The sequence below is a fragment of the Myotis nattereri genome, assembly GCF_964212035.1.
Source record: "Myotis nattereri genome assembly, chromosome: 5".
NCBI lineage: Eukaryota > Metazoa > Chordata > Mammalia > Chiroptera > Vespertilionidae > Myotis > Myotis nattereri.
In genome coordinates this window covers 4,311,572-4,337,343 of record NC_138080.1, presented here as the reverse complement: position 1 = coordinate 4,337,343, position 25,772 = coordinate 4,311,572, and the positions used below count along the sequence as shown (strand labels likewise).

Sequence of the window (25,772 nt, the reverse complement as noted above, 5' to 3'; positions counted from 1 at the left end):
CCCGGTCGGCTCCCCACGCCCGTCCCGCCCCGGGGAGCGGCGCCCCACCTGGGTGCCACCGCAGCCGCAGCCGCAGCCCCGGCCCCACCCGCTGCCTGGCCGCGCCCCACGCAGGCGCACGGAGGCCGGGGGCGGGGCGGGCCGGGGCGGGGCAGGGCAGGGGGGGCGGGCCGGACGGGTGTTTCCGTTGCCTGGAGCAGGAGCAGCGGTCCGAGCGCCCTGCTGGCATCCCTGTCGCCTCGCTGCGCGCCCGCACCCGCCGCTCTCCGGGAGGCTCCGGCTCCTAGTCCCTCTCTTTGGTGAGTGCGCGCCTGGCCCGGGAGGGGCCCTCCGAGGGGGCGAGGGGGGCACAGACCGGGGAGGAGGGCGATCCCGGGCGCGGGGAGGGCGATCCCGGGCTTGGGGAGGGCGGGTCTGCCTCCGGGAACCAGCGCTGGCCCCTGTCTTGCAGGCCCACGCCCCTCGGTCTCTTCTCCGGACCTGAGCAGTCGCCATGGCGCAGGTAAGGCCGTGCGCCCCGCTGCGCCCCGTTCCGCGCCTCGGTCAGCGGCGCCCGGGCGGCTCTAGAACGTGTCTGAGCCGGGAAAGTTTCGGAGCAAAGAGGCTCTGCCCCGAGGAATGTGCCGGTCCCCGGTCCCGCCGCCGGTCCCTCGGGGCCCCCTCCCGCGTGTCCCGGACCCGGCCGGCCCCGCGGGCGCGGCCCAGGTGACGTGGCCGGGCTTTGCGCTCTGCCTCGTCGCGAGTGAACGTGGAGAAGGGGCCTCCTCCAAATCCGAAGGGGCCTCCTCCAAATCCGAAGGGCCGCTAAAATTAGAACCAGAGCAGGAACAGCCCGGCGCGGTCATGTGAGGGGAACGCATTTTTTTCTTTTTTCTGGCTTCCTTCGTTTTTTTTTTTCCGCCTGGTTTCCTGCATTTTAATGCCGTGGATGGGCGGCGGCTTTCTCCGCTGAGCAACTCGAGCGGCTTTCCCCAGTTGCTCAACCCAGTTTTACTAAAAGGAATGGTTCGTCGTAGGCACTGATTTTTTTTTTTTCTTTTCATGCAAAACATGAAACAGAAAAGCCGCTTAAGCAATGAACTCGCGGAACGAGTTCTGAGTTGAATTTCGCTTGGGTCTGTTTCAGAACCGGATGACCTAATATTGGCTTTCGTTGTCTCCTTATCATTAATCAAAAATGTAGGAAAGAAAATGGTGTGATTTACAGAGCAGTCTGTAAACATGGACCATGTTGCGCAGTCTTGTGTGAATAAAACATCCAGTCCTTTGTGAATTAAACATCGCTGCCTGGCAGCTCCACCCAGAACTTATTTTACAGACCTTATCCTTCTAAATGGCTTGTCAGGGTCCAGGTCATTTTTTTAAACAAGGGTTTTCACTACGCAAACAATGCCCTTTCTCACTGGGAGTTCTTTTTTATCAGATTAACTTATCAAAAGTGAGTAAGGTTTCCCAGTCCTTTCCAAGAGAAAGTGGGGGGATTAAGATGGGTTGGTAACTATTAAATTCAGACAGCGCTCCATTCTTACTTCCTCTTTTGCTCTTAAGAAATCTTACAATGAACCGATTCTTAGGTTACTTCCAGTGGAAACTTTGGTTTAGGTTCTTCCCCCTGGAAGGGATACTTTTATGTGGAATTAACTTTCCTGAGAATAATGTGTCCTATCTTGATATGCTGGTGTGGTGATGTAAATGATGAGTGAGCAAGTTTCAAAGAATCATTCTCTCTATCCTGGCTCATTTGGCTGTTTCTTGAATCTCTCCCGTGTGTTTTCCCAGCGATGCCTGAAGTTTTTCAATCAATGCCTTTTAATCATGTAGACACTTGACTCAAGAGAGCATCAGTGAGGGAATTTTTTCCGATGCGGACATTAATACCTTCAAAGAAGGGAAGTAGTGTCAGGGCCCTTATCTGTACAGAACAAGGGAGAATGCTGGTTTGTATTATAACATTATGTATGTGATTTCTATGCCACCATAACACCAGGCCTGTTTCCAATCAAAGCCAGTTTTTAGTTTTCATGAAAGTTACAGCTGTTAAAGATTCGATGTTGAATTTGCACTGGCTTTGTCATTAGTTATCCTTGGAAGCCATTCCAGCAAAACATTTTGGTGAAATGTCTAATATTGCGATGGACTTTGGTTGTCTGTACTTTTGTTATGGAACTGACCTTCCTGTCTGCATGTCCTCTGGCCCCCCGGGCACCTGGAGGGGCGTCCGTGTCAGGTTCAGATGGATTCCAGGGCGGATCCTCCTGTTGACCTGTGGGTGTGGGGACCAGAGACCTCACTCTGTGGCCACCTGTAGACTCACGCGATCAGATTCCTGAGTCTCTTCCAAGTGCACATTTAGCAATTTGAAATGTATTATTAAAAATCCGTGCCTCCTATTGAAAAATTAATATGTAGCCTTCCACAGTGGCAGTTTTTTAAAACATTCATTCAGAGAGGAAGGGAGAGGGAGAGAGAGAGAGAGAAACATCAACAGTGAGAAAGAATCATCCATCAATCGGCTGCCTCCTGCAACCCCACACTAGGGATTGAGCCCGAAACCAGGCCATGTGCCCTGACCTGGAATTGAACCGTGACTTCCTGGTCTGTAGGTTGACACTCAAGCACTCTGGCACTCACAGCGGCAATTCTTCATGTTTATGAACTGTCTTCCGTACCGGTGTCTTCTCTTTCTACTGAACGTGGGAACCTCCCGACTTGCTCCCATGGGTTTTCCATCTCACTCGTTAGCTAGAGCCAACTTTTTCCACAGATAGAAAAAAATCAAGATTTGGCTGTATTTCATAGATGAATGATCTATTTAACACATTTTCATTCAATGTAAGGCTTTTGTCTTTAACTAGAGGCCTGGTGCACGAATTTGTGCATGGGCGGGTTTTGGCCAGCCCGCCTCTATCAGGGCCGATTGGGCCGGCTGGGGAGGGGCTGAGGGAGGTTGGTGGGCCGGCTTCACCCCCTGGTCAAACTCCTGGTCGAGGGGACAATTTGCATATTAGCCTTTTATTATATAGGATTTTCTTTAAGGTGATGGAACTGAAAATATTATCCTGGGGCCGTCTGAGCTTAGTTTCATTTATAAGGGTGTTTATAAAGAGTGAACACATTCAGGGGCAGCAGGAATGTCGTCGAGGCAAAATCAGGCTCCATAATTTTTCACCAGAAACTTCATGAACATTGGAGGAGTTACCTTCTGACGTGAAGGTTGGATTAGGAAATCTGGGATTGGTTTGCAGTCCCTGGGCTGTAATTTACAGGGTATTTTTATGAAGGTCTGGCACAGGCGCAGGGATAGGGGCAGCGTCAGTGTGAGTGGGGAAGCTGCCACCAGGCTCAGTCCAGAGGCGGTGCCCCATCTGGTACACTGTCCAGGCCCTGCACCCGAGGTCGGATCTCTCAGTGGCGAGGGACTTCCCCTCGGGTCTCAGGTCAGGGTTATCCGATACCCCTGGCCTGTGCTGCTTCCGGCTAGCCTCACTCAGGTCCCGGTTCCTTTGACTCTTGTCTTTGTTTTGGATCCTGTGGAAGAACTGGATCCAAAAGGGCTTGGCTGCGTTGCAAGCCCCTGAGTCCACTGGCAGTCTGCCCTTCCCTCCTGGCAGCTCCTGCCCTGGGAGACCTGCCCCGTGGCGGGCGAGTTAGAGGTGGCAGTTGGCATGTCTTCTCTTAGCGACTTAGAAGTTTAATGTGGTAGAAATGTCACAGCATTTTTACATCATAGATCCATTCCTGCAGTAAATTCTATTCCTACTAGAGGCCCGGAGCACGACATTGATGCAATGGGGGTGGGGGTGGGGGTGGGTCCCTCAGCCCGGCCTATGCCCTCTCGCAGTCTGGGACCCCCAAGGGGTCCTTAGCGCTGCTTTGGAGGCAGGAAAGGCTCCTCCCATCTCCGCTGCTCTCGCCAGCCGTGAGCCCGGCTTCTTGCTGAGCAGTGCTCCCCCTGTGGGTGCACACTGACCACCAGGGGGCAGCTCCTGAATTGGGCGTCTGGTGGTCAGTGTGCGTCATAGTGACCAGTCGTTCCACTGGTCAATGTGCATATTTGGGTTTTATTATATAGGATGGCCTGTATACTCTTCTAAAACTTCGCAAACACAGCCGTTGATTTAAAAATATAAATGAGGACTCCTGAGACCTTTCTTTGCTTTACATGGTTTTTGGATCCAGCCTTTCTGTGTCTTTAAATTCTGTGTAGAGAAGAGCAACCCTTCCCTTGCTCTTTGGGTTAATTTTACCCATTTTGGCATGCCTGGTCTTCGAAGGTAAAGAACTTCTTCATTTAGTGCAAACAAACCAAAAAAGCCAACAAAATGATAGAGCTGGAGGAGTGGGTAATTTTGAAGGTGAGCGTTCAGAGTGGATTATGTGTTTGGCCAGGTGTTGCCTGAGAATAGGTATAATTCCCTGTGAAGGCTTTGTGGCAGGGGACGAGGGTGACTGAGGGTGACCCCGCCTGGTGCAGTGGAATTCTCCCGGGCGGGGGGTGGGGTGCGATGTGTGGCGGGGGCGGGGCGGGGGCGGGCGCACAGGACGAGGGAAGCCCTGTCTGAATCACGGGAAGTCACCCTGCCCAGCGCGGCCCCCTCCGTGTGGGCGGGCGGGTGTGGGCAGGATGTCCACACGAGGGCTGTGGCCTCTGACTCACGCCTGTGACTCACGTCTGGTCCCCACGGGGCTTTGCTAGCGGGGACGGTGACTCTGGCCGTATGGAATGCAGCAAGTACTTTCCAATTTCTAGAAAGCTCTCCAGCCAGCACTTTTCCCTCTTCAGAGGCGGTGGCTGCGGCTCTGAGGACCCTGCTCTCCAGCTTTCCCGGCTTCCTTCATCTCGGGGGCACAGTTCTCGTCTCTTTAAGGCAAATCTCTGTCTCCTCTGCCGTTCACCTCACCCCTGCTTTTCCTGCTTTTCCGTCTGTTTGCAGCTCCTCCCTGGCCTGCGAACAGCGAGAAGTGTTTTTTAAGTGTGTTTTTAATGTTTTACTTACTTGCTGATGAGAGGGAGGGAGGGAGAGAGTGAGAGAGAGAGAGAGAGAGAGAGAGGAGAGAGGGCATTGATCTGTTCCACTTACGGATGCATTCATTGGCTGCTTCTTGAATGTGCCCTGACGGGGGATCAAACCTGCCACCTCGACTTCTCAGGACGATGCTCCAGCCAGCTGAGCTACCCGGCCAGGGCCCGGGTCTGTTCTTAGAATCATGCTTTAATAAACCGCCGTTTGTAAGGTAGGGGTTCCCCCACTTCACTGCTCAGTGTCTCCAGTCCCATTGTTCCGCCGCCAGGACCCAGCCTCCCAACCCAGGGCCCTGTTCCCCCAGCCCCCCTCCTTTTCTTCCCCTGGTTTTGGACTCCCCCTGTCTCCTTCCCTCCGGAACACGTTTCCCTCCGGCCTCCGAGCCAGGGCCCTGGTGAGCCGGTGCAGGTGCTGGCGGCCGTCCGAGGGCAGGTGACCTCCCTGCCCTCTGGCTCTGGTTTCCGACCCCTTTCTCCCGTGTCTGCCCTTGGTGACCGCCTCCTCCCGGCTCCAGTTCCCACTCACAGGCCTGCTGTGGGGAAGGGAAAGCAGCCGCCCGCCTGTTCCCCTGCCGACAGGAGCGGCCTCCTGCTTCCTTCTGCCGGCCCTGACCCTGTCTGTCCAGCCCTGACCCCGTCTGTCTGGCCCTGACCCCATCTGTCCTGCCCTGACCCCGTCTGTCCGGCCCTGACCCCGTCTGTCCGGCTCTGACCCCGTCTGTCCGGCTCTGACCCAGTCTGTCCTGCCCTGACCCCGTCTGTCCGGCCCTGACCCCGTCTGTCCGGCCCTGACCCCGTCTGTCCGGCTCTGACCCCGTCTGTCCGGCCCTGACCCCGTCTGTCCGACCTGACCCCGTCTGTCCGGCCCTGACCCCGTCTGTCCGGCCCTGACCCCGTCTGTCCGGCTCTGACCCCGTCTGTCCGGCTCTGACCCCGTCTGTCCTGCCCTGACCCCGTCTGTCCGGCTCTGACCCCGTCTGTCCGATCTGACCCCGTCTGTCCGGCTCTGACCCCGCCTGTCCTGCCCTGACCCCGTCTGTCCGATCTGACCCCGTCTGTCCGGCTCTGACCCCGCCTGTCCTGCCCTGACCCCGTCTGTCCGATCTGACCCCGTCTGTCCGGCTCTGACCCCGCCTGTCCTGCCCTGACCCCGTCTGTCCGACCTGACCCCGTCTGTCCGGCTCTGACCCCGCCTGTCCTGCCCTGACCCCGTCTGTCCGACCTGACCCTGTCTGCCTGTTCCTTTCCGCCTCGCTGCTCCTGACCTGGAGTCTTGCACCTTTCTGTGCTGGTAGCTCTGCAGTCTTCCCAGGTTTTCAGGGCCCACTTTGTGGTCTCCGCCGCTGCCCTGGTAACTGGGTGCAGAGTGGCTGCTCCTCCCGTGGCCCTGAGGGCTGGCCTGGAGCCCGGAGGAAGCCAGCATTCCTGAGCTGACCTTCCAGCGCCCCCCACGGGACCGCCCTGGCTGCTGAAACACTCACCCTTCACCAGAGCTGCATTCTTCCCGGGTTTATGCTTCTGACACGCCTCTCTGCACTTCTCCACTTTCCCGAACCTGCCTGGCGACGTCACAGGCCACTTTCAAGACATTTTGGGGAAGTTTTTTCCCATTTCTTCCCACTCTTCCCACTCAGTCCCCCCCCCCCACCCCCCCCCGAGTGCTCATGTCACCCCAGAGAACCCTCTGTGTGTGCCCTACACACGTCCGGCCTCCACTTACACAGCAGCCATGCCCTCTCGGCGGTAGAGGTCTCGGCATTTTCCTAGTGAGAGTACAGTGCCTGGCATGTGGGACACATTCAGAAATGGTTGTTGCTCAGCAGGTGTGGCTCAGTGGTTGAGCATTGACCTACGAACCAGGAGGTCAGGGTTCGATTCCTGGTCAGGGCACATGCCCTGGCTGTGGGCTCTGCCCCCAGTGTGGGCGAGCAGGAGGCAGCTGATCAATGATTCTCTCTCATCATTGATGTTTCTATCTCTCCCTCTTGCTTCCTCTCTGATATAAAGTATATATCCTATATAATAAAAGCCTAATATGCAAATCGACCAAACGGCAGAATGACCGGTCGCTATGACCCACACTAATCACCAGGGGGCAGATGCTCAATGCAGGAGCTGCCCCCTGGTGGTCAATGCTCTCCACAGGGGGAGCGCCGCTCAGCCAGAAGCCAGGCTCAAGGCTCTCCTGCCTCTGCTGCAGGTGGGTGGTAAGGAGGGAGGGGTCCCAGACTGCGAGAGGGATGTCTGACTGTCAGCTTAGGCCATATCCCTGGAAGGATCGGGCCTAAGCTGGCAGGTGGACATTCCCTGAGGGGTCCCGGACTGTGAGAGGGCGCAGTTTGGGCTGAGGGACCCTCACCCCCACCCCTGAGTGAACAAATTTCGTGCACTGGGCCTCTAGTAACATATAAAAGAAAAATGGTTGTCGAATGAATGAATAAACAGACTGGCAAACTACACCAGCGATGGGCCCCAGGTTCTCACACTGTGAGAACGCGTGTGTTTCCTCATTGTTATGATGATGCTGGCGGCGTCGGCAGAGGGTTTGAAGAAGCCCCGCTAAGCGGCGGCTGCATGTGGCCCGAGAGGCAGCACTTTTCCTCCCAGTTCGGACGGGCCGTCTTCCCAACCTTCCCAGCTTATCTCCCAAGAGGTGCTCCCTGTAACGATGTAGGACCACCTGACGTTGCCTGTATCAGCCGCCCGGTCCTCATGGCTCAAGCTGTGGAACCAGGGGAGGGGGCCTGTGGCTCTTTGTGCATCTGCCGTGTTAGAGGCAGGTGGGGGAGACTGCCTGGCGGGGGCACATTTCCGGAGCGGGGTGGGGGGAGTGGAGAGCTTTGACTTAGCTTCCCGGCCTCCAGATGAGACCAGGGGGCATGGGGCTGCCCCTCCCCTTCCCTAGCTGGCCACACCCTTTCTTTAGCTCAGGGACAGGAAGGACCTGCTGCCAGCCTGCAGGGCCCGGCAATCACGTGGGAAGCAGCCCTTCCTCCTGGGCTGTGTTCTTTGGGCCCCAGGAGCACAGCCCTGAGGTCCTCTCAGGGTCCCTCAGGGTGACTCCTGTTCCGAGGGACGAGGGGCCTTGCTTCTTTCCTTGAGTGAGAGGAGGGACAGGAGAGAGTTATCCTGACCCCGTTACCGTGGTGAGGAAGACTTCATTCACGCCCATTGCAATGGGGAGAGAGCGGGTTCGAGTCTGAATACAGCGAAGACACTGGGGATGCAGTAGGGGAGGGGTCAGCGGGTGGAAATTACTGAGAGGGGACATCCAGGGCAGGGGGTCTCGCTAACCTGGCCCAGGAGGGTTCTTGCTGGAGGCAGCCCACGACTTACTCCTCAGAGGGGGGCGTGAGGACCGGACCGATGTGGAGGGCAGGGCTCTCCCTCAGCTGACCCAGCAGGTCCCTGCTGCCGCTGGGGGGGACCAGGCCTCGCCCTTAAGGGGCTCAGAGGAGCCGCCTGAAGGGGGTCAAGGATCCGTGCGCTGCTCTTTCAGGGGGCGCAGCTCAGGGCCCCGAGGAGAGCCGCCAGCTGGCCGTGGTGCTGTGTCCTGTGGAAGCCTGTCCTGTGGCTGCTCTCGGCATCTGTTTTGGTTTGGCTGGTGGCCGGATGCTGCTGGCCAGTGCTGCAGTCGGAGGCTGGGTGGGGCGTCGGTGACCGGGCTTGCATGCGTTCATAATCCAACACGCGTGACTGCACACCCGCCAGGATCCTCCCCTCCCCTTAGGGTCCCTCAGTTTCCGATGGAACCCTAACGGGAGTCTGGAGGGGCTTTGAAAACATTTGTGGGTGGAAGGAAATGCTGGCAGCCCCCTTTATCAGCGATAAATGTTTAGCTCAGTATTGGGAGCCTTCTTCCACTAAAGATCTAAAGAAGTTGCGAGCATGAAATGTGTTGATGCTGTAAGTGCTGTGTGTGTGATCAAAGGGTGGGTAGCAGGGAATGTAGAGAGAATCTCCCACAATGCACCGTTGTCATTCAAAGATCGTCTTCTTCTGGTGCACACATTTCCAATACCTCCCAGACGTTGTCAGGTTACCGTACAGTTACTAATAAGCAAACGGAAATAGGGCTACACGCAAAGTCAAAGAACGAGAGCGTAGCGCACCTGGGTTAGGGCTGCCAACAGCCGTGGGCAAACTACGGCCCGTGGGCCGGATCCGGCCCGTTTGAAATGAATAAAACTAAAAAAAAACCACAAAAAACGTACCCTTTTATGTAATGATGTTTACTTTGAATTTATATTAGTTCACACAAACACTCCATCCATGCTTTTGTTCCGGCCTCCGGTCCCGTTTAAGAACCCATTGTGGCCCTCGAGTCAAAAAGTTTGCCCACCCCTGAGCTAGAACGTGGGCTCCGAGGGCTCCTGGACCAGGGGCCAGAGGCTTCCTGTGAAGAAGGTCGGGGAGGAAGAGAGTTAGGAGGTGGGGGTGGGGGTGGGGGGTCCTCACAGAGGCCATGCCGGAGGGAAGAGGGCCGCCCCCCCAGCGGGTCTCCCACTGAGTCCCAGAGGTGCTGCAGGGGGCTGTAGTCCGTGCATGGAATGGTCTTGCTGATCCGCCCATTTCAATAGGGTGACTCAGCTTATCACGGGGAGCTGATTTGCGCAGGGATGTGATAGAGCCGGGCTCACTGTTGATGTGCGTGCTGTGTGTGCGTGTTATGTGCATGCTGTGTGTATGTGCGTGCTGTGTGTGCGTGTTATGTGCATGCTGTGTGTGCGTGTTATGTGCGTGCTGTGTGTGTGTGGTAGTCACACTGTGAATAATGCCCCTGTTCCCGCCTCAGGCTCTCAGAGGCACCGTGACCGACTTCCCCGGGTTTGATGAGCGGGCGGATGCGGAGACCCTCCGGAAGGCCATGAAGGGCCTGGGTAAGGCCCCCTTCGTTTTGTTCTAAAGAAACGGGATCATTGTTTTTCCAAACAAAACATCATTGATTCGCAGGAGGACTGATTTTGGGATATTTTGATCTGGAGAGAGAGGTGCACTGAGATGACGGAATCATCGCCTGACCACCCAGGGTTCAGGGTCTGGACTGAGCAGCCTGGGTCTGCAGCCGCCTGTCGGCTCTTCCTGTGGCGGGTGATGGCCAGGGGAGCAGACCTTCCCGGGCCCCCCTCTGCAGTCTCCGCTGTCCTTGCCAGCAACACCGGCTTCAAGCCTCCTCCACGCCCGTCTCCTCTGTCCCAGACTCCTTCCCAGACACTTAGCAGCCTCTGTGCTTGAGGATTTCCACATACACTGTTCCCAGCCTCCAAGCCCTGCACCAGGTGCTCCCCGTCCCCAGGCCCTGCACCAGGTGCTCCCCGTCCCCAGGCCCAGCACCAGGTGCTCCCCACGCCCAGGCCCGGCACCAGGTGCTCCCCTTCCCCAGGCCCTGCACCAGGTGCTCCCCTTCCCCAGGCCCTGCACCAGGTGCTCCGCTTCCCCAGGGCCTGCACCAGGTGCTCCCCTGCCCCAGGCCCTGTACCAGGTGCTCCCCTTCCCCAGGGCCTGCACCAGGTGCTCCCCTGCCCCAGGCCCCTGTACCAGGTGCTCCCCTTCCCCAGGCCCTGCACCAGGTGCTCCCCTTCCCCAGACCCTGCACCAGGTGCTCCCCTTCCCCAGGCCCTGCACCAGGTGCTCCCCTTCCCCAGGCCCTGCACCAGGTGCTCCCCTTCCCCAGGCCCTGCACCAGGTGCTCCCCTTCCCCAGGCCCTGCACCAGGTGCTCCCCTTCCCCAGACCCTGTACCAGGTGCTCCCCTTCCCCAGGCCCTGCACCAGGTGCTCCCCTTCCCCAGACCCTGTACCAGGTGCTCCCCTTCCCCAGGCCCTGCACCAGGTGCTCCCCTTCCCCAGGCCCTGCACCAGGTGCTCCCCTTCCCCAGACCCTGTACCAGGTGCTCCCCTTCCCCAGGCCCTGTACCAGGTGCTCCCCTTCCCCAGGGCCTGCACCAGGTGCTCCCCTGCCCCAGGCCCCTGTACCAGGTGCTCCCCTTCCCCAGGCCCTGCACCAGGTGCTCCCCTTCCCCAGGCCCTGCACCAGGTGCTCCCCTTCCCCAGGCCCTGCACCAGGTGCTCCCCTTCCCCAGGCCCTGCACCAGGTGCTCCCCTGCCCCAGGCTCCGTGTTAGGACCCCCCTTTCTCAGACGTGGCTGCCCTTGGGGAGGGTTCCTAGAGGGGGGTTCTGGCCTGGCCAGGCCTCCGTGGTACCCCAGCCCCCCTGTCTGACTCCTCCCCGGTCTCTGAGCCACGCTGTCCCTGCTGTTCACAAACGCCTGGTGTTCCCCCTGCTGCCCTTTCCTCTCATCCCAACAAAAGCCCGTCCTCCTTCCCCTTGGCCTTTCTTCCTTCAAGAGTGACGGCTGCTCCTTTTCCCAAACCCCGTCCACCTCCTGTCGCTTCGAGAACCTCCTTGGGGCCCCACTTAGCGCCTGGGTCGCCCCTGGACCCTGTCGCGTCCTGCCGTAGCCCGCGGTTGTGTGTGTCTGTATTTTTCCCTTGTCTGCCACTTGAAACCGGGTCTCCCTCTGTCCCTCTCGTTACTTGGAAACCCCACGGCTTCATGCGTGGGAACAGCCCCGTTTGCTGCGAGGACACCGGTGCCCTCAGTGTGAAAGCCCGGAGGGCTTCCCGCCTGCTTCCCGGAGCAGCAGCGGCGGTGGATGTGCTGGCAGTGCCACATCGGGCATGTGGTCACGTTCTAGCTTAATGCGTTTCCGAACACGACATGTTGTGTGGGGTGAGGCCCCCGAGGGCCCGGCTGCAGAGGTGAGCGGCGGTGGGTGTGCAGCCAGGCCTGACTGAGCGCCCCCTGCAGGCACCGACGAGGAGAGCATCCTGACGCTGCTGACGGCCCGCAGCAACGCGCAGCGCCAGGAGATCGTGGCCGCCTTCAAGACGCTGTTTGGCCGGGTAAGACGCCCGTCGACTGCGGCAGCTGCGAGTTTAAGAAGTGTTTGAAATTTTGGCAGAAATCGTGTATTTAACGATTCCAGCTTTCCTCCTCCCCGACCCGCATTTGCTTAATTAGCAGCTGTCGGTGAACAGTGCTCACCCGCTTGTCCCCACACATTGCCCTTCCTGCGTGAGGCTGGACCCCGCCCTGCTGTGCCTCCCCAGGTGTCCCGGCCTTCCCAGGGTGTCCCACAGGCTCTGGCCTCCCCAGGGGGTCCCACAGGCTCTGGCCTCCCCAGGGGGTCCCGGCCTCCCCAGGGTGTCCCATGGGGTCCCGGCCTCCCCAGGGGGTCCCACGGGGTCCCGGCCTCCCCAGGGTGTCCCACGGGGTCCCGGCCTCCCCAGGGTATCCCACGGGGTCCCGGCCTCCCCAGGGTGTCCCACGGGGTCCCGGCCTCCCCAGGGGGTCCCATGGGGTCCCGGCCTGTTTCCCAGCTGTTGGCCTGGGCCACGGTGCGTGTCGTCAGGACACAGGCACAGTCTCGACGGGGAGGGTATTTTGACAATTCAAACGGAAATTAAATTTGTTACGAAATGAATGGGCGTCTCCATAAAAACTTGGGTGTCATTTCATCATTCTGCAAATTTTCATTCGCCCTTTCATTTAGAAATAAATGCAAAGCAAAAAAAAAAAAAAAAAAAAAAGCAGCAGAAGCAGCAGGCACTTTGAACCCAGTTCCCAGCTGTCAGGAGGCTCCGTGGAGGGCTGAGCACCCGCTCTCCTTCTCACCCGCGAGCGCGTTTTCCACGGTGCAGCCCCGTCGGGCACCGCGTCCTCCGTGACACAGAGGAAAGAGAGGTGTTGGCGGAGGACGGGCCAGTTTTTACCCTTTGTCAACATACACTTACGATGTTTTGGGGGGCAGTTTTTTTTTAAAGCTACAGGTGTTCCTCAGAGCAGTATTTGTAAAACAGATTTTTTTGTGTCCTTTTGAAGTTTTCATTTTTTTAATTCCTGAAGGAAGAGAAACATCTTGAACAGCGACCTTGACAGGGGGGGAGGCCTTGCTTCCCCTCGAGCCCAGGCCGGGGCGGGCGCAGCGCTCAGAGCCGCGGCTTCGGCTTCGCTCCGCGCCTCCTGCTGGGGCGCCCTTCAGAGCGAGGGGAGCCCTTCAGAGCGAGGGGCGCCCTTCAGAGCGAGGGCCGCCCTTCAGAGCGAGGGCCGCCCTTCAGAGCGAGGGCCGCCCTTCAGAGCAAGGGCCGCCGTTCCCAGCGAAGACGCACACCCTGTGCGCCTGGTGACGCGCCTGTGTTCTCTGAGCAGGACCTGCTGGACGACCTGAAGTCCGAGCTGACGGGGAAGTTCGAGAAGCTGATCGTGGCCCTGATGAAGCCCTCCTGGCTCTACGACGCCTACGAGCTGAAGCACGCCCTCAAGGTACAGGGCGCCCGCCTTCCATGTGGGCCTGTGCTCGTGACCTCCCCTCCTTCGTCGTCGTCATCAAAATACTCGGTTATTCCTGCGAGGGTTTCCTGGAGAGCGGAACTGTGGCAGGCAATCAGGAGGAGAGGCGGAGGCAGTTACAAGCGTGTCATTTAATCCTTCTTGTATAGTTTACTCAGTAATAGTGGCTATTTACTATATATATATATACACACACACATACACACACACACATATGGGTATATATACACATATATACATATATACACACATATATACATATATATACATATATATACCCATATATATGTGTGTGTGTGTGTGTGTATATATATATATATATATATATATATATATATACACATACATATATTGATTTCAGAGAGGAAGGGGGAGGGAGAGAGAGATAGAAACATCAACAATGAGAGACTCATTGATCGTCTGCCCCCTGCACGCCCCACACCGGGGATCGAGCCCACACCCCAGGCATGTGCCCTGACCTGGAATCAAACCAGGACCTCCTGGTTCATAGGTCGATGTTCAACCACTGAGCTACGCCAGCTGGGCGCTATTTAAATTTTTTAACATTTTTTACAGCCTTTTAGATCTTTTAAGCCTGTTTCTAATTTTGAGATGTGTCTTTAAAATGTTACAGGTTAGGTGTTTTATCTTATAAAATAGGAAGTTGGCGAGTTGGGGAAAATAGTATGGTTAATCATTAGAGGTTAAATAATAAAGCTTCGGGGGATTTTCAGATCAGAGTGGTGTTGTTGCACCCTTCCCTGGGAGTGTCCGGTGAACTCGTCACACTTTCCTTGCAGCCGATAACTAACGGCGTGTCCCCCACGGGTGCTGGAACTTCCGTGTAAGTCTGACGACGCTGAAACGGTGGTTGGACCTACGGCACTGGACACTTCATTCAGTAGCAGTTTTGGGTTCGGAGGAAAAGGAAACAGATTGAATAACAAAGAGATAATGTGGCCCAGGGATTCCTCGTGGGAGTGGAGGGAGGAGGGGTACCAAGTTAGGGGCCTTGCTGGGCCTACGCCCTGCATTTTCCTACAGCGATTCTTTGGGAGCAAACACTGTCTCAGGGCACCGGAGACAGGGTGTCTTGGTGGTGTGCTGTGAGGTGGTAGCAGCAGCTGAGGTTCTGCCAGAGCGTACATCCAGGCCTTCCAAGGGCTTGATTTTGGGTAAAGAAACAGAGATATGAAGAGAATAATGCTTACACATACTACCTTTTAAACTTGAGGTAGGTTATATCATTGCTTGTGTCTTCTAACTTATCAGTGTCACTGTGACTTTTATCATCAGAAAAAGGAAAACTGATTACAAGTATTTTTCTTTTTTTTAAAAAAATATATTTTATTTATTTTTTTTTACAGAGAGGAAGGGAGAGGGATAGAGAGTTAGAAACATCGATGAGAGAGAAACATCGATCAGCTGCCTCCTTCACACCCCCCAATGGGAATGTGCCCGCAACCAAAGTACACACCCCTGATCGGAATTGAACCTGGGACCCTTGAGTCCGCAGGCTGACGCTCTGTCCACTGAGCCAAACCAGTTAAGGCTGATTACAATTATTTTTTAAAACTCCAGAAAGCAGGTCCCAATCCTTTGACTGATTCAGTTCCTGCTCACTGAGCCACACTGCCTGTCACCTCTGCTCAGAAGCCCCCGTGCGCCCACGGAGACCTGAGGTGGGGGCAGGGCTGATGTTTTGGGTAGATTGTTTAAGTATCAGTGCTTCTCTATATAAATCCATGTAAGAGTTACATTTGCACTATTTCAGCCTCTTTTATTTTTCCATGTTTCATTGAAATGCTTTACTTTTAAACTATTTAGAATTAAGCCGATAAAATTACAGGTTTGTATAACCCGCTGTCTCTGTATGCGCACTTACAATGGACGTTGTTTTTCATTAGACAACAAGGGGTAAAATTGTCTCAATTTGCAGTTTCTTATTCCTGTAACTAACGGGACGCACATGCAAAGAAGGGACTGTCATGTTGGGCACTCTTTGTATGATCCTGCAACGTGGGTAACGTCTGTTCTAGGAGGATCGATTCCTTTTTAGTCTGTTGACATGTTCTTTTTATTGAAAATTAATCTCCACAGGGAGCGGGGACGGACGAGAAAGTCCTGACGGAGATCATTGCTTCCAGGACCCCCGAGGAGCTCACGGCCATAAAGAACGTCTACGAGGAAGGTACAGGCTCAACCTGCGTTTCTCGTGCCCCCCGTCCCTCCTCCATTTCTCTCGAGCAGTGGTGCTCAACCTTCTGGCCCTTTAAATACAGCTCCTCATGTTGTGACCCAACCATAAAATTATTTTCATTGCTACTTCATAACTGTAATGTTGCTACTGTGATGAATCGTCATGTAAATATCTGATATGCAGGATGGTCTTAGGCGACCCCTGTGAAAGGGTTGTTTGACCACCAGAGGGGTCGTGACCCACAGGTTGAGAACCGCTGCTCTAGAGCGAAGGCAGGTCCGTGGTTGCAGGAGGCAGGCCACGCGTGACTGCTGGACGAATGGGTGAGGGAATAAGTGAGAAACCATTCAAGTTGCTTTTCTCCTCCCCACCTCCCCTTTCCCACAGCTAATGTAGTTATTTGTGGGTAACTTTTAGTTTTATAAGGAGCTTTGGATGAAGACGGCATTCCCGTTTAGATGGGATTCGCCACTAGGTAGGCACAGTGGGTCTTTCTTTCATATTCACTTTAAGATGTAAGCAGGCCCTGCCAGCGTGGCTCAGTGGTTAGAGGGTCAGCCTGTGCACCAGAGGGTCGAGGGTTAGATTCCTCGTCGAGGGCATTTACCTGGGTTGCGAGTTCACTCCCTGCCCCTGGTCGGGGTGCGTGCAGGAGGCAACCAGTCGATGTGTTTCTCTCACATCCGTGTTTCGCTCTCCCTCCCTCCTTCCCTTCCACTCTCCGTAAAAGCAATGTTAAAGAAAAGATATATCCTTGGGTGAGGATTAGCAAAAGGGAAAGATGTAGGGGTTTTTTCGTCCTTATAAAAGTTCAGTTTTCTGTTAGCAAAGTTGAGAATTCTCCGAGGTAAAAAGACATTTCACCCGGCTGAGTGTCTGCGGCCAGGCACGCCATTCGGCAACGGCAGCGTTTGAGGGCTCCACGCTGGCTCCTCTTTCTGGCGGGCCTTACTTTTCCTGTGAAAAAAAGTCTGCTGGTCTGAAGCATATTCTGTGAATGGAACCAGGAAAATGAAAATAAAAGTAAAGGTAGTAGAGAGTTTCCCCGTCAGTTGTCCTGTACCAGCCTCGCCCTGCCTGGCGGAGGGACCAGCCGTCCTCCGGATGGCGGCCAGGCCCGCTGCTCTCAGCCAGGAGCATTCGTTTGTTCATCTTAGGAATGTCCGCTGGGACCCAGCAAGTCAGAACAGGGTGGGGTTTACAGCAGCTGAACAGCTACCGTCCCAAGTGCTGGTCTCTCTGTCATAGGCCCCTCTCACCGACACCAGAGCGGGGTTCCCGGACAGGACAGCCCCCTGCGCCAGGGGGAGAGGCTGTCCCCCACCTCCATCCTCGTCTTCTCCTATAAATGAACTAGAGGCCCGATGCACGAAATTCAGGCGAGGGGCTCGGCCCTCCCAGCCGGGTCGTTGCGCTGTTCGGCTCTCTGGTCTAATTAGCATATTACGCTTTTATTATTATAGATTTATACAAGGGACCTTGACTGCCTTGTGAAAAGCCAATCTATTAAAGAAATTAAAGCTGCATCTCGATTGAAAGAAGCAAAAGCAAAGCCAGCAAACCTAGGCATCTGGCCCATGAAGTGCAGACAGGCTCTCAGCTCAGTGAAGAGCGAGTTGGGTGGGGTCTGAGGCGTTATATACCCTCCTGTCCATAGGCTTCAACACTCCTCTGCTGACTGTTTTGGTGCAGAGTGATTCTCAAGGCCCCCCCCCCCCCTTTTTTTTTCCTTTGTTGTGACCTTCCCAGAATTCATGAGAAGCACCTGCAACTTTGTCTTGCCCAACCTGAGACTGCGGGCTTCCCTGCTGAGGGAGTAGAACTGCCTTTTCCCCTTTCCCCTCCCCATCCCTCTCTGCATTCTCTCATTCCGAAGGTTTTTCACCATTTGCTCTCACGTTCGTGGCTGGAAAGATAATGGCTTGCTAGTTACAAGCTGGCTGCACTGTTTGGCCTTGTTTTAACTCCCCTGCCTCCGTTTCCCTAGTCCTCCTGCCCGGGGCCCTGTAACACTCCTTGCCTGCTTCTGCTGTTACGGCTGGACAGCCCCAACCGCGAGGCAGAGGTGGGACGTGCATCTCAGATGCCTGTGGTCACCTGAGAGCCGTGTTCCAGGTCACAGTCAGGTATCCCTTTCTGACCTGGAAGAGTGAGCCCGTGCGTCCTGGTGGCTGCCGGGTGCCTGCCTGTGGCTGTCATGAGTGACAGGGAAGATGCACCAGGCCTGGTTTGTGCCCTCAGGGCATTTGCTGCCTACTTAGGGATGACGGACGGGACTTAGAGAAGCGGCAGTAATTACAGGACCGCAAACCTCAAACTGAAGCCAAATACCCACAGCCTTTATGCAGGAATTCACTCAGAGAAGAGAGGCTTTGGGTGTTGGGAGGGTCTTCATGGTGTAGTCAGGCGCTGAGCAGGGTTTTGAGACAGGGGTGGGGGGTGGGGCGTAGGGGGTGGGTCGGGGAGAAGGAAGGCAGTTGGGTCGCCCACCCACGGCCTGCAGTGCCACGGAGACCGGGCTGTGGAAAGTGTATGGAGGGGACAGAGCCCGACCGTGGGGAGGAAACGCGTGTGTCCGGGTGGAGAGAACCTGAGCAGGCGAGTTAGGCCGTTACAGGGGATCCACATGGTGGGTCAGCAGGTCGGCCTTGGTTAAAGGCACAGCGCTTCCTGGGGGGCGAGGGGTGTTGAAGGACCAGGAGGAAGGATCTGCATCAATGGCAGATCAGGTGGTCTCGTGAGGGCGGGAGGTAAGCCAGGCAGGTCCGACCGTCCAGGTGGGTGGCAGGTGCGGGGAATGAACCCTACAGGGAGACACGTGTGAAAGGTGTTGAGTGGAGGGAGCGAGGAAGGGTTCCTTCAGGGTTTGTATTTGGGTAACTGATTGAAAGAAACATACAACGTTCTTGGACCTTTTAAAATAGAAGTTTCAGGCTTGTAAGTGTTGGCTGCTCTCAAATAACGATGAAATATTTAAATGCCTTGGGTCGGCCGCCTTCGTTCGGCGGCGCTGCGGGCTCCTGCGGTGCGGGCTCCTGCGGTCCGGTCTCCCTGCCTCGGCCGCGGAGGAAGAGCTGAGATGTGTGGCGGGCAGCGGCCTGGTTTAAGCTGCCACTGCTGCCCTCAGCGTGAACTTTATTTGCTGCGGAGGAAAAGGACCCTTTTAGTGGAAGGATGGCCGTTCCCCAAGAAAGACAACTGAGACTGTCAGAGCTGCAGTTTTCATCTGGTGTGCCTCATGAATGTTTAAAACATGCAGCCCTTGACTGTTGAGTCAGGGGCACCGACCTTTCCCCATAGATCAGCGGTTCTCAACCTTCTGGCCCTTTCAATACAGCTCCTCAGGTTGTGACCCAACCATAAAATTATTTTCGTTGCTGCTTCATCACTGTCATGTTGCTACTGTGATGAATCGTCATGTAAATATCTGATGTGCAGGATGGTCTTAGGCGACCCCTGTGAAAGGGTCGTTCGGCCCCCCAAGGGTTCGCGACCCACAGGTTGAGAACCACTGCCTTGGATTGTCAAAGGAAAAAATGACAGCAGCCAACACAACAGTAGCCGTCCGGTGTGAACGCATCAAAATGATGCCTCATTTTGTGTGTGTGTCATTGGCAAAAAGTACCCTGTGTGCTGGCACGCAGGAGTTCAGTGGTTCGTTTATGCCGCGAGATGGGAGAGGTGGAAGATCGCTGGTCCGGAGGGCGGGAGGCCTTGGGGCCGTGCTGCACACACCTGGAAGGGGGAGGCAGTCAGCCGGGGAGCGCCTGCGCTGGGGGCCGCCGTGCCCGCAGGCTCGCAGCGTCGTTGGCGTTGGCCCGAGCGCTTGTGAGCGGCTGAGTCCCGGTTCGGGCGGGGACCCAGTGCTTCTGGGGGGGACCCAGTGCTTCTGGGGAACTGAATGCCTCTCGGTCCAGCCGCTCTCTCAGAGCCTTGGCGTCACACTCTGGGGCACTCAGAGCAGAGAACGTTTATGCCAATCAGATACTTCTTTTTTAAAGTTAAGATCAATTTTTTAAAAATGTTTATATTGATTTCAGAGAGAGGAAGGGAGAGGGAAAGAGAGAGAGAAACACCAGTGATGAGGGAATCATTGATGGGCTGCCTCTTGCACGCCAATCCCAACCGACGTCTCAGGCTTTTAAATGCTGTCTGCGTTCCAATAGCGATGAAATATTTAAATGCCTTGGAGGCACCTCCTTCCTTCAGTGGCGGCTGCAAGTTAGTAACAAGGGTTGCGGGCTCCTGTGGTCCTGGGGATGGAGCCGCCACCGGGCGTGTGCCCTGACGGGGAGTCGAACCCGACCTCCTGGCTCATGGGTCCCGCCAGCTGGGCTGAGCAGAGCTTCTCCCTCTGTCTCCTCCTCTGGCGAAGGGGGCGGGGTCTCTTCTAGCTGCCGGAGCTGTGACTACCTCTGACCTTGTTCTGTTGCAGAATACGGCTCGAGCCTGGAGGACGACGTGGTGGGGGACACCTCGGGGTTCTACCAGAGGATGCTGGTGGTCCTCCTGCAGGTACCGGGTGGGCGCGACAGTGCGAAAGGAAATCCAAGCCAGACTGGCCTGACCCGTGAAGCGAGGCCACTCGCGATTCTGTCAGTCATTTCTGGTGCCCGTTTGGTGCTGGCTATGTGGGGTCCGTCTGTCTCGGGTCTGAGCGGAACGCCTCGTAGCTGACTGGCAGCTTTCTGGGGTGTCGCTGTCCTCTTTTACTCATAGAATTTAAAACCAAGAGGATCCGGTCGGGGTTGGACTTCGCTGTGGGATAAGGGGAAACACTGATAGGATCTTAATAAAAGTACGTTATTCCGGAGAGAAAAGCTTTCCGCGCACAGCCAGCAGGTGGCGCCGCTTCCTTTCCCGGGGAAACGCCGCTAACTCGCTAACTCGGGGTGTCTGTTCTCTCTCGTAGGCGAATAGGGACCCCGACGCCGGGATCGACGAGGCGCAGGTTGAACAGGACGCCCAGGTGAGTGGCCCCGTGTGTGGCGGCTGCGTATGACACCCGAGCGAAGAGAGTCCGTGCTCATGGCGTTCTCCGTGCCGTGTTGCAATGGCGCCTGTCTGGTCTCTCAAAGCACAAGGCCCATGTACGTTTCCTTCACTTTTTAAAAATTAATATATATTTTTTATTGATTTCAGAGAGAAAGGGAGAGGGAGAGATAGAAACATCAATGATGAGAGAGAATCATTGATCAGCTCCCTCCTGCCAGCCCCACACTGGGGATCGAACCGTGGCCTCCTGGTTCATAGGTCGGGGCTCGACCACTGAGCCACGCCGGCCGGCGGATCTTCCCCATGTTAAAGCACATGCTCACAGGACCAGGATTGATGCTTTTTATTTTTATTATTAAAATAATTTTAGAATTGAGTGTAAAGATGGAACTCGTCTCGTGTTCTGGAAGTGAACTGCAGTCTCTGTTCTTGAACGCAGCGTGGCTGAAATGCCCACGCACCCACGTGCCCATGTGCCGCGACCGCCGCCTGGCCCCGTTTGGTTTGCCACTGAGGGGACGGGGCGGCTCCCAGCCGCAGCCTCAGCCACTTGCCTTCCCCTTGGCGTCCTGGGCGTGCTGGCTGTGAAGTGCGGAACTGACAGGGTAACACAGACATTGTGAGGATTGCGCCTCTGGGTTCCAGTAAATCGTCCACATGTCAGCAAGGGGCCTCCGGCTGAGTGCTGATGTCCATATACTTTCGTGCCCCCCGTAATTACATGGGCACCGGAGGGCACACATCCCTTCCCTGTGAAAAGGCACATGTGGAACTGAGCTGTCAGTCACGGGAGGGCCTGCAGAGGCCTCACGGGCCCTGCCACAGCTGCTGAAACGCCCATGGCCATCTTGCAGCCACGCGAGGGCCGAGCCACGCGAGGACGGTCTGAGGCTTGCTCGGGCTCACGGTCAGGTGTGAAGAGAAAACAGGAAGCTACTTTCTACCAGGCGAACCCAGAGCAGGAAAACAGAAAAGGCAGAGGACACAGCCCCTGGTCAGGCCACTCCCTCCCAGCCTGTGTGTGGCCGCTCGGAACTTGGCCCACACTCCGGGGGCCCCGGAGAGACCAGTCGCGGCCACACTGGGGACACTCACCCGGGGCCAGAGCTGCGTTTAGCTCCGACCCATCCGTCTTCCATGGCAGTTCATCCTCGGGGCCCCAAGTAGCCCCAGACTCAGGCCGGAGGTCAGGATAGGAACCATGAGGGTGGAAAAGGGTCCGATGATGCACCGGGCGGTTCCGGTTCCGGGAGTGGAACCGGGTGTGATGCCAGCGAGAGGCCGGAGCGGGGCTGACCGGGCGGAACTCTCCGCAGACGCTGTTCCAGGCGGGAGAGCTGAAGTGGGGCACGGATGAGGAGAAGTTCATCACCATCTTCGGGACGCGGAGCGTGTCCCACCTGCGGAGGGGTGAGTGCGGGGACGCGGTGCGGGGAGGCCCTCGGCTGCCAGCTGCCGGCTGCCGGCGGGCGCACCTGCGGGCGGGTCCGCGTCTGCTCGCTTCTTGGGGACCCAGAGGACTCGCATCGTTCTCTTCGCGGCTGTTGTAGCTTTTTAAAAGCGAGAGCTCCTTGTCCACTCTCGCTCTACGAGGGAGAGGCAGGCTCTGGGTTGTCGCGCTCAGTCACTGACCCCTGAGCTGTGGGCCCTGCAGGCATTCCCTCCGGACAGCGGTCACCACCCCTCTTCTCTGGATAGGTCGGCACTCGGTCACTTCTCTGGGTTTTAATAAGTTGTCCACAGTTTATTAGGTTGGATAGTCCCCGTTACCCACGGTGCCAGGCGGGAATGAGTTCAGGGGCCGGTGACGGGAACCTGTGCCGCCGTGGCCGCCGTGGCCTCTGATCTCTTCCACTGTCCTCAGCACTTGGCTCGCTCCCTCGCGCTCCGTCCCATGTCACAGGATGGCGGCTGTAGCCCCAAACGTAGCGACCGTTTTCACAGCGAGAAGAAAAGGAAGATGTAAACGCGCTTCCGTGACTTTTATAAGGAAAGGAAGGCGTCTCCGAATCTTCCGGATTTCCCCGTCGGTCCCATAGCTCAGGGGCCGGGGGACCAGGGAGCACGACCGTTGTCCGCAGGTGTTTGGGGCCCTTCGAGGCTCGGGCACAATGGGGCTCCGTCAGGAAGGAGAGGGGGCTTTGCGTCTGGAAGGGCAGTGCCGGGGAGGGAAGGGCCTTCTCCTGGGAAGGGTGAGCCCCGGTGTTGAGCTCCTCTTTCTCTCCTCCAGTGTTTGACAAGTACATGACCATATCGGGGTTCCAGATCGAGGAGACCATCGACCGGGAGACTTCGGGCAACTTGGAGCAGCTGCTCCTGGCTGTGGGTAGGTACCTGTACGGCGTACGTGGCACGCGTGGTATCGAGAGCTCCGGAGTTCGTTCAGCTCAGGCTGTGTCTGAAGATCACACCGGTTTCTTAGGAAAAGAAGAGCTTGTAGGACGCCAACGCCTCCGTGTCCAATGGGATGCCTGCTCCGATGTTGGAAATACTTGATGATCTCGTTAGCTCCTGTGGGATCATAAAGGGAATTGTCTAAAAACCATTTTGAAGTGGCATTAAAAGTCCTACCGTTCCCCGATCACCCGGAAAGTGGGCATCCCCTGGAGGCTGGTCCCCGTTACGGCCGATGCCTACGGGACGCCATGCTCTCCCGGCACCGTCCTCCCGGCTCCGTGGCGGCTGAGACGCGGCGCCCGATGTAGGAAAAGTGTCTTAGATGAACCGGAAGCTGTGACCACGGTTGTTTTCAGATAAATGACTGGAATTTCGTTTTAGCTGCACATTCAGGATAATCCGGAAAAAGGGGGGAACCGAGTGGGTTCAGTTCCTTGCAGTATCTCATGTTCTCCAAATCCGGGGCAGGCCGAGGAGGCCGGGCCCTGGCCCAGCTTTCCCGCGGGTTCGAGCGGCGCGCCCGCTGCACGTGAGCATTGTGACGGGTTTAGTCGCTGGTGGCTGGGCTTTTTCTAAGCATTGGAAAAGTTGCCCCGCCCCGTGGAGGGTGATTTTTGTATCGTGAGGGATTTTCATGTAAGCGTTCTGCAGCTCAGCAGCCTGGGGGCCGAGCGGCCGCCCCAGGAGGTGGAGGGGCAGGTGCCCGTCCAGGGGAGATGCCCTTTTCTGCCATATGTTTACCTGGTTCCTTCTGAACTGGGCCCTGCCCCCGTGGTGTGCAGGGTGCAGACCGAACACCTCGGTTACCATGGCGGGGGGCAGTCCGGGGTTTGCAAAGACCAGGGAGAAGAGAAATCCGTGTTACTGGCTTGCATAGACTGGAAGGAGACCCCCAGGATGCTTGTAGACTTTCTCGGGGCTGATGAAGGTTGTGCCATAACAACCTACGCTACTGAAACTGCCAGAGGGAGGGTGCTGGGAGCAGTGGCCTCAGACCCATCCCCGGCGCTGCGCCCCCTGCTGGGGAAGCGGGGCCTGAGGGAGTCCCTGTCTGGGGAAATACTTGCAGCTCAGCTCCCAGGAGGTCGCTCTCTGTCCTCAGGAATAGACAGCCTTCCGCGCGAGGCAGCCTGGGACTTCTAATTAGTCCCTTTTAAAAAATAAATATATTTTTATTGATTTCAGAGAGGAAGGGAGAGGGAGAGAGGGATAGAAACATCCATGATGAGCGAGAATCGTTGATCGGCTGCCTTCCGCACGCTCCACACTGGGAATCGAACCCGGAACCCTTCAGTCTGCAGGCCGACGCTCTACCCACTGAGCCAAACCAGCCAGGGCTTCTTGGTCCCTTTCTTACCAGATTAGCCTCTGACCTGATGTTCTCGCTCTCCTAGTGAAGTGCATCCGCAGCATCCCCGCCTACCTGGCCGAAACGCTCTACTACGCGATGAAGGCAAGTCCCCCTCACTCGCTTCTCTCTGGCCCTTTCTCCCCCTGCGACCGCGATTGCGGTTTAGGCGGTGGCCTTGGGGACTTTCCTCTCTCCTTAAAGCTCGTGGCTGCATGTCACTACCTGGCTTTGCTCTGCGGGTGCGCCCCGCTCGGGAGTGCGGGTCTGTAAACGCGGGCCTGCCTGTCCTTCTCCAGGGCGCTGGCACCGACGACCACACCCTCATCAGGGTCATCGTGTCCCGGAGCGAGGTCGACCTGTTCAACATCAGGAAGGAGTTCCGGAAGAACTTCGCCACCTCGCTCTACTCCATGATTAAGGTGAGGGCCTTGCTCGATGCTCCGTGTAGAAATCCACGCAGACCACGCGCACCCGTGGCGGGGAGAGCCGGGAGCGAGAGGCTGTGTCGGCAGGAAACCCCGTGACATCCCCGATGTGACAGTCGGGTCACCACTTCGGGGAAAAGTCCCGGTGAAATTCCCTGCCGGCTGGTTCTCTCTGGTCCCCGCGGCCGCTGCGGGGGTTGCTCACGGAGAGCCTTTGGGTTTCAGAGCGACACGTCCGGGGACTACAAGAGAGCCCTCCTGCTGCTCTGCGGGGGCGAAGATGACTGAGGTGCCACCAGGGACCCCGCCGTGCCCGCCCGTGCCCACCCCGTGCCCGCCACCGCCCTCAGCACCGCTCGCCGCTCCGCTGCCCGAGCGCCACTCGCTGCCTTACCCCTGCCTGACCCGCCGCCCTTGTCCCTACGCCCATGGCCCCACGCGTGTCGTAGACGCAGGCGGGCACGGGGCTTCTCGCTCATCCTTCCTCTCTGACTCCCCTCAAGCCACTTCCTCACTCAGACCAAAGCTGCCTCCCGCGTGTCCCTGGAAGAGGCGGCCGGACCGGACGCCCAGCTGCAAGTTGGGAACCTGGAAGGCTCGTTGGCCACTGGGCCGCCGAGTGACACCTGGGAATCGTGTGGTGCCTTCAGAGGGTCCGCGCAATAAACATGTCCTTCCCGGCCTGTGGGTGTGTGTGTTGGGGAATGTAACGTGTTTGACGGTGGGGGGTGTGCCGCGGGCCTGGGGGTGAGACGCCCACACGCAGCCGGCCGACTGCACGTCCCCTGCAGCGGGAGCGGGAGCCGAGCTCGCGGCCAGGTCTCGGCCCACGGGCAGCGTGTCCCTGGGGCACCATTTCCGCGAGGCTTACGATCCTTCGTAGAAACGCTGAAACTTCACCCAAACATTCAGAGAGCTAGTTTTCTTCTATCATTCACGCATGTTTGCTATTTTCTTTTTTCTAGTCTATTTATTTACTTAAACATTTTCAATTACACCTGACATTCAATATTATATTAGTTTCAATTGT

General features: G+C 56.8%; 1 protein-coding gene across 2 annotated transcripts; it reads left to right on the top strand.

The window, feature by feature from the left end:
* Positions 1-138: 138 nt before the first annotated feature.
* On the top strand, positions 139-25,772 carry ANXA5 (annexin A5). Of its 2 annotated transcripts, none has more exons than XM_081090982.1 (13): positions 139-299; positions 452-502; positions 9,819-9,903; positions 11,833-11,927; positions 13,234-13,347; positions 15,475-15,565; positions 20,010-20,089; positions 20,487-20,543; positions 21,886-21,979; positions 22,800-22,895; positions 24,361-24,419; positions 24,614-24,736; positions 24,968-25,772. In XM_081090982.1, exons 2-13 carry the CDS (start codon positions 494-496, stop codon positions 25,028-25,030), a joined length of 966 nt encoding a protein of 321 aa, XP_080947108.1. In that variant the 5' UTR covers positions 139-299; positions 452-493; the 3' UTR covers positions 25,031-25,772. The 2 variants fall into 2 exon arrangements, with proteins under 2 accessions (XP_080947108.1, XP_080947109.1); XM_081090983.1 differs by having other exon boundaries at positions 149-299; positions 21,898-21,979; positions 24,968-25,768.

What these genes read in the sequence shown, in the direction of transcription:
- ANXA5 (XM_081090982.1), top strand. An exon ending in AAAGAACGTCTACGAGGAAG is followed by an intron (nt 15,566 to 20,009) that starts GTACAGGCTCAA and finishes GTTCTGTTGCAG; the next exon opens with AATACGGCTCGAGCCTGGAG. An exon ending in CGCTCTACTCCATGATTAAG is followed by an intron (nt 24,737 to 24,967) that starts GTGAGGGCCTTG and finishes TTTGGGTTTCAG; the next exon opens with AGCGACACGTCCGGGGACTA.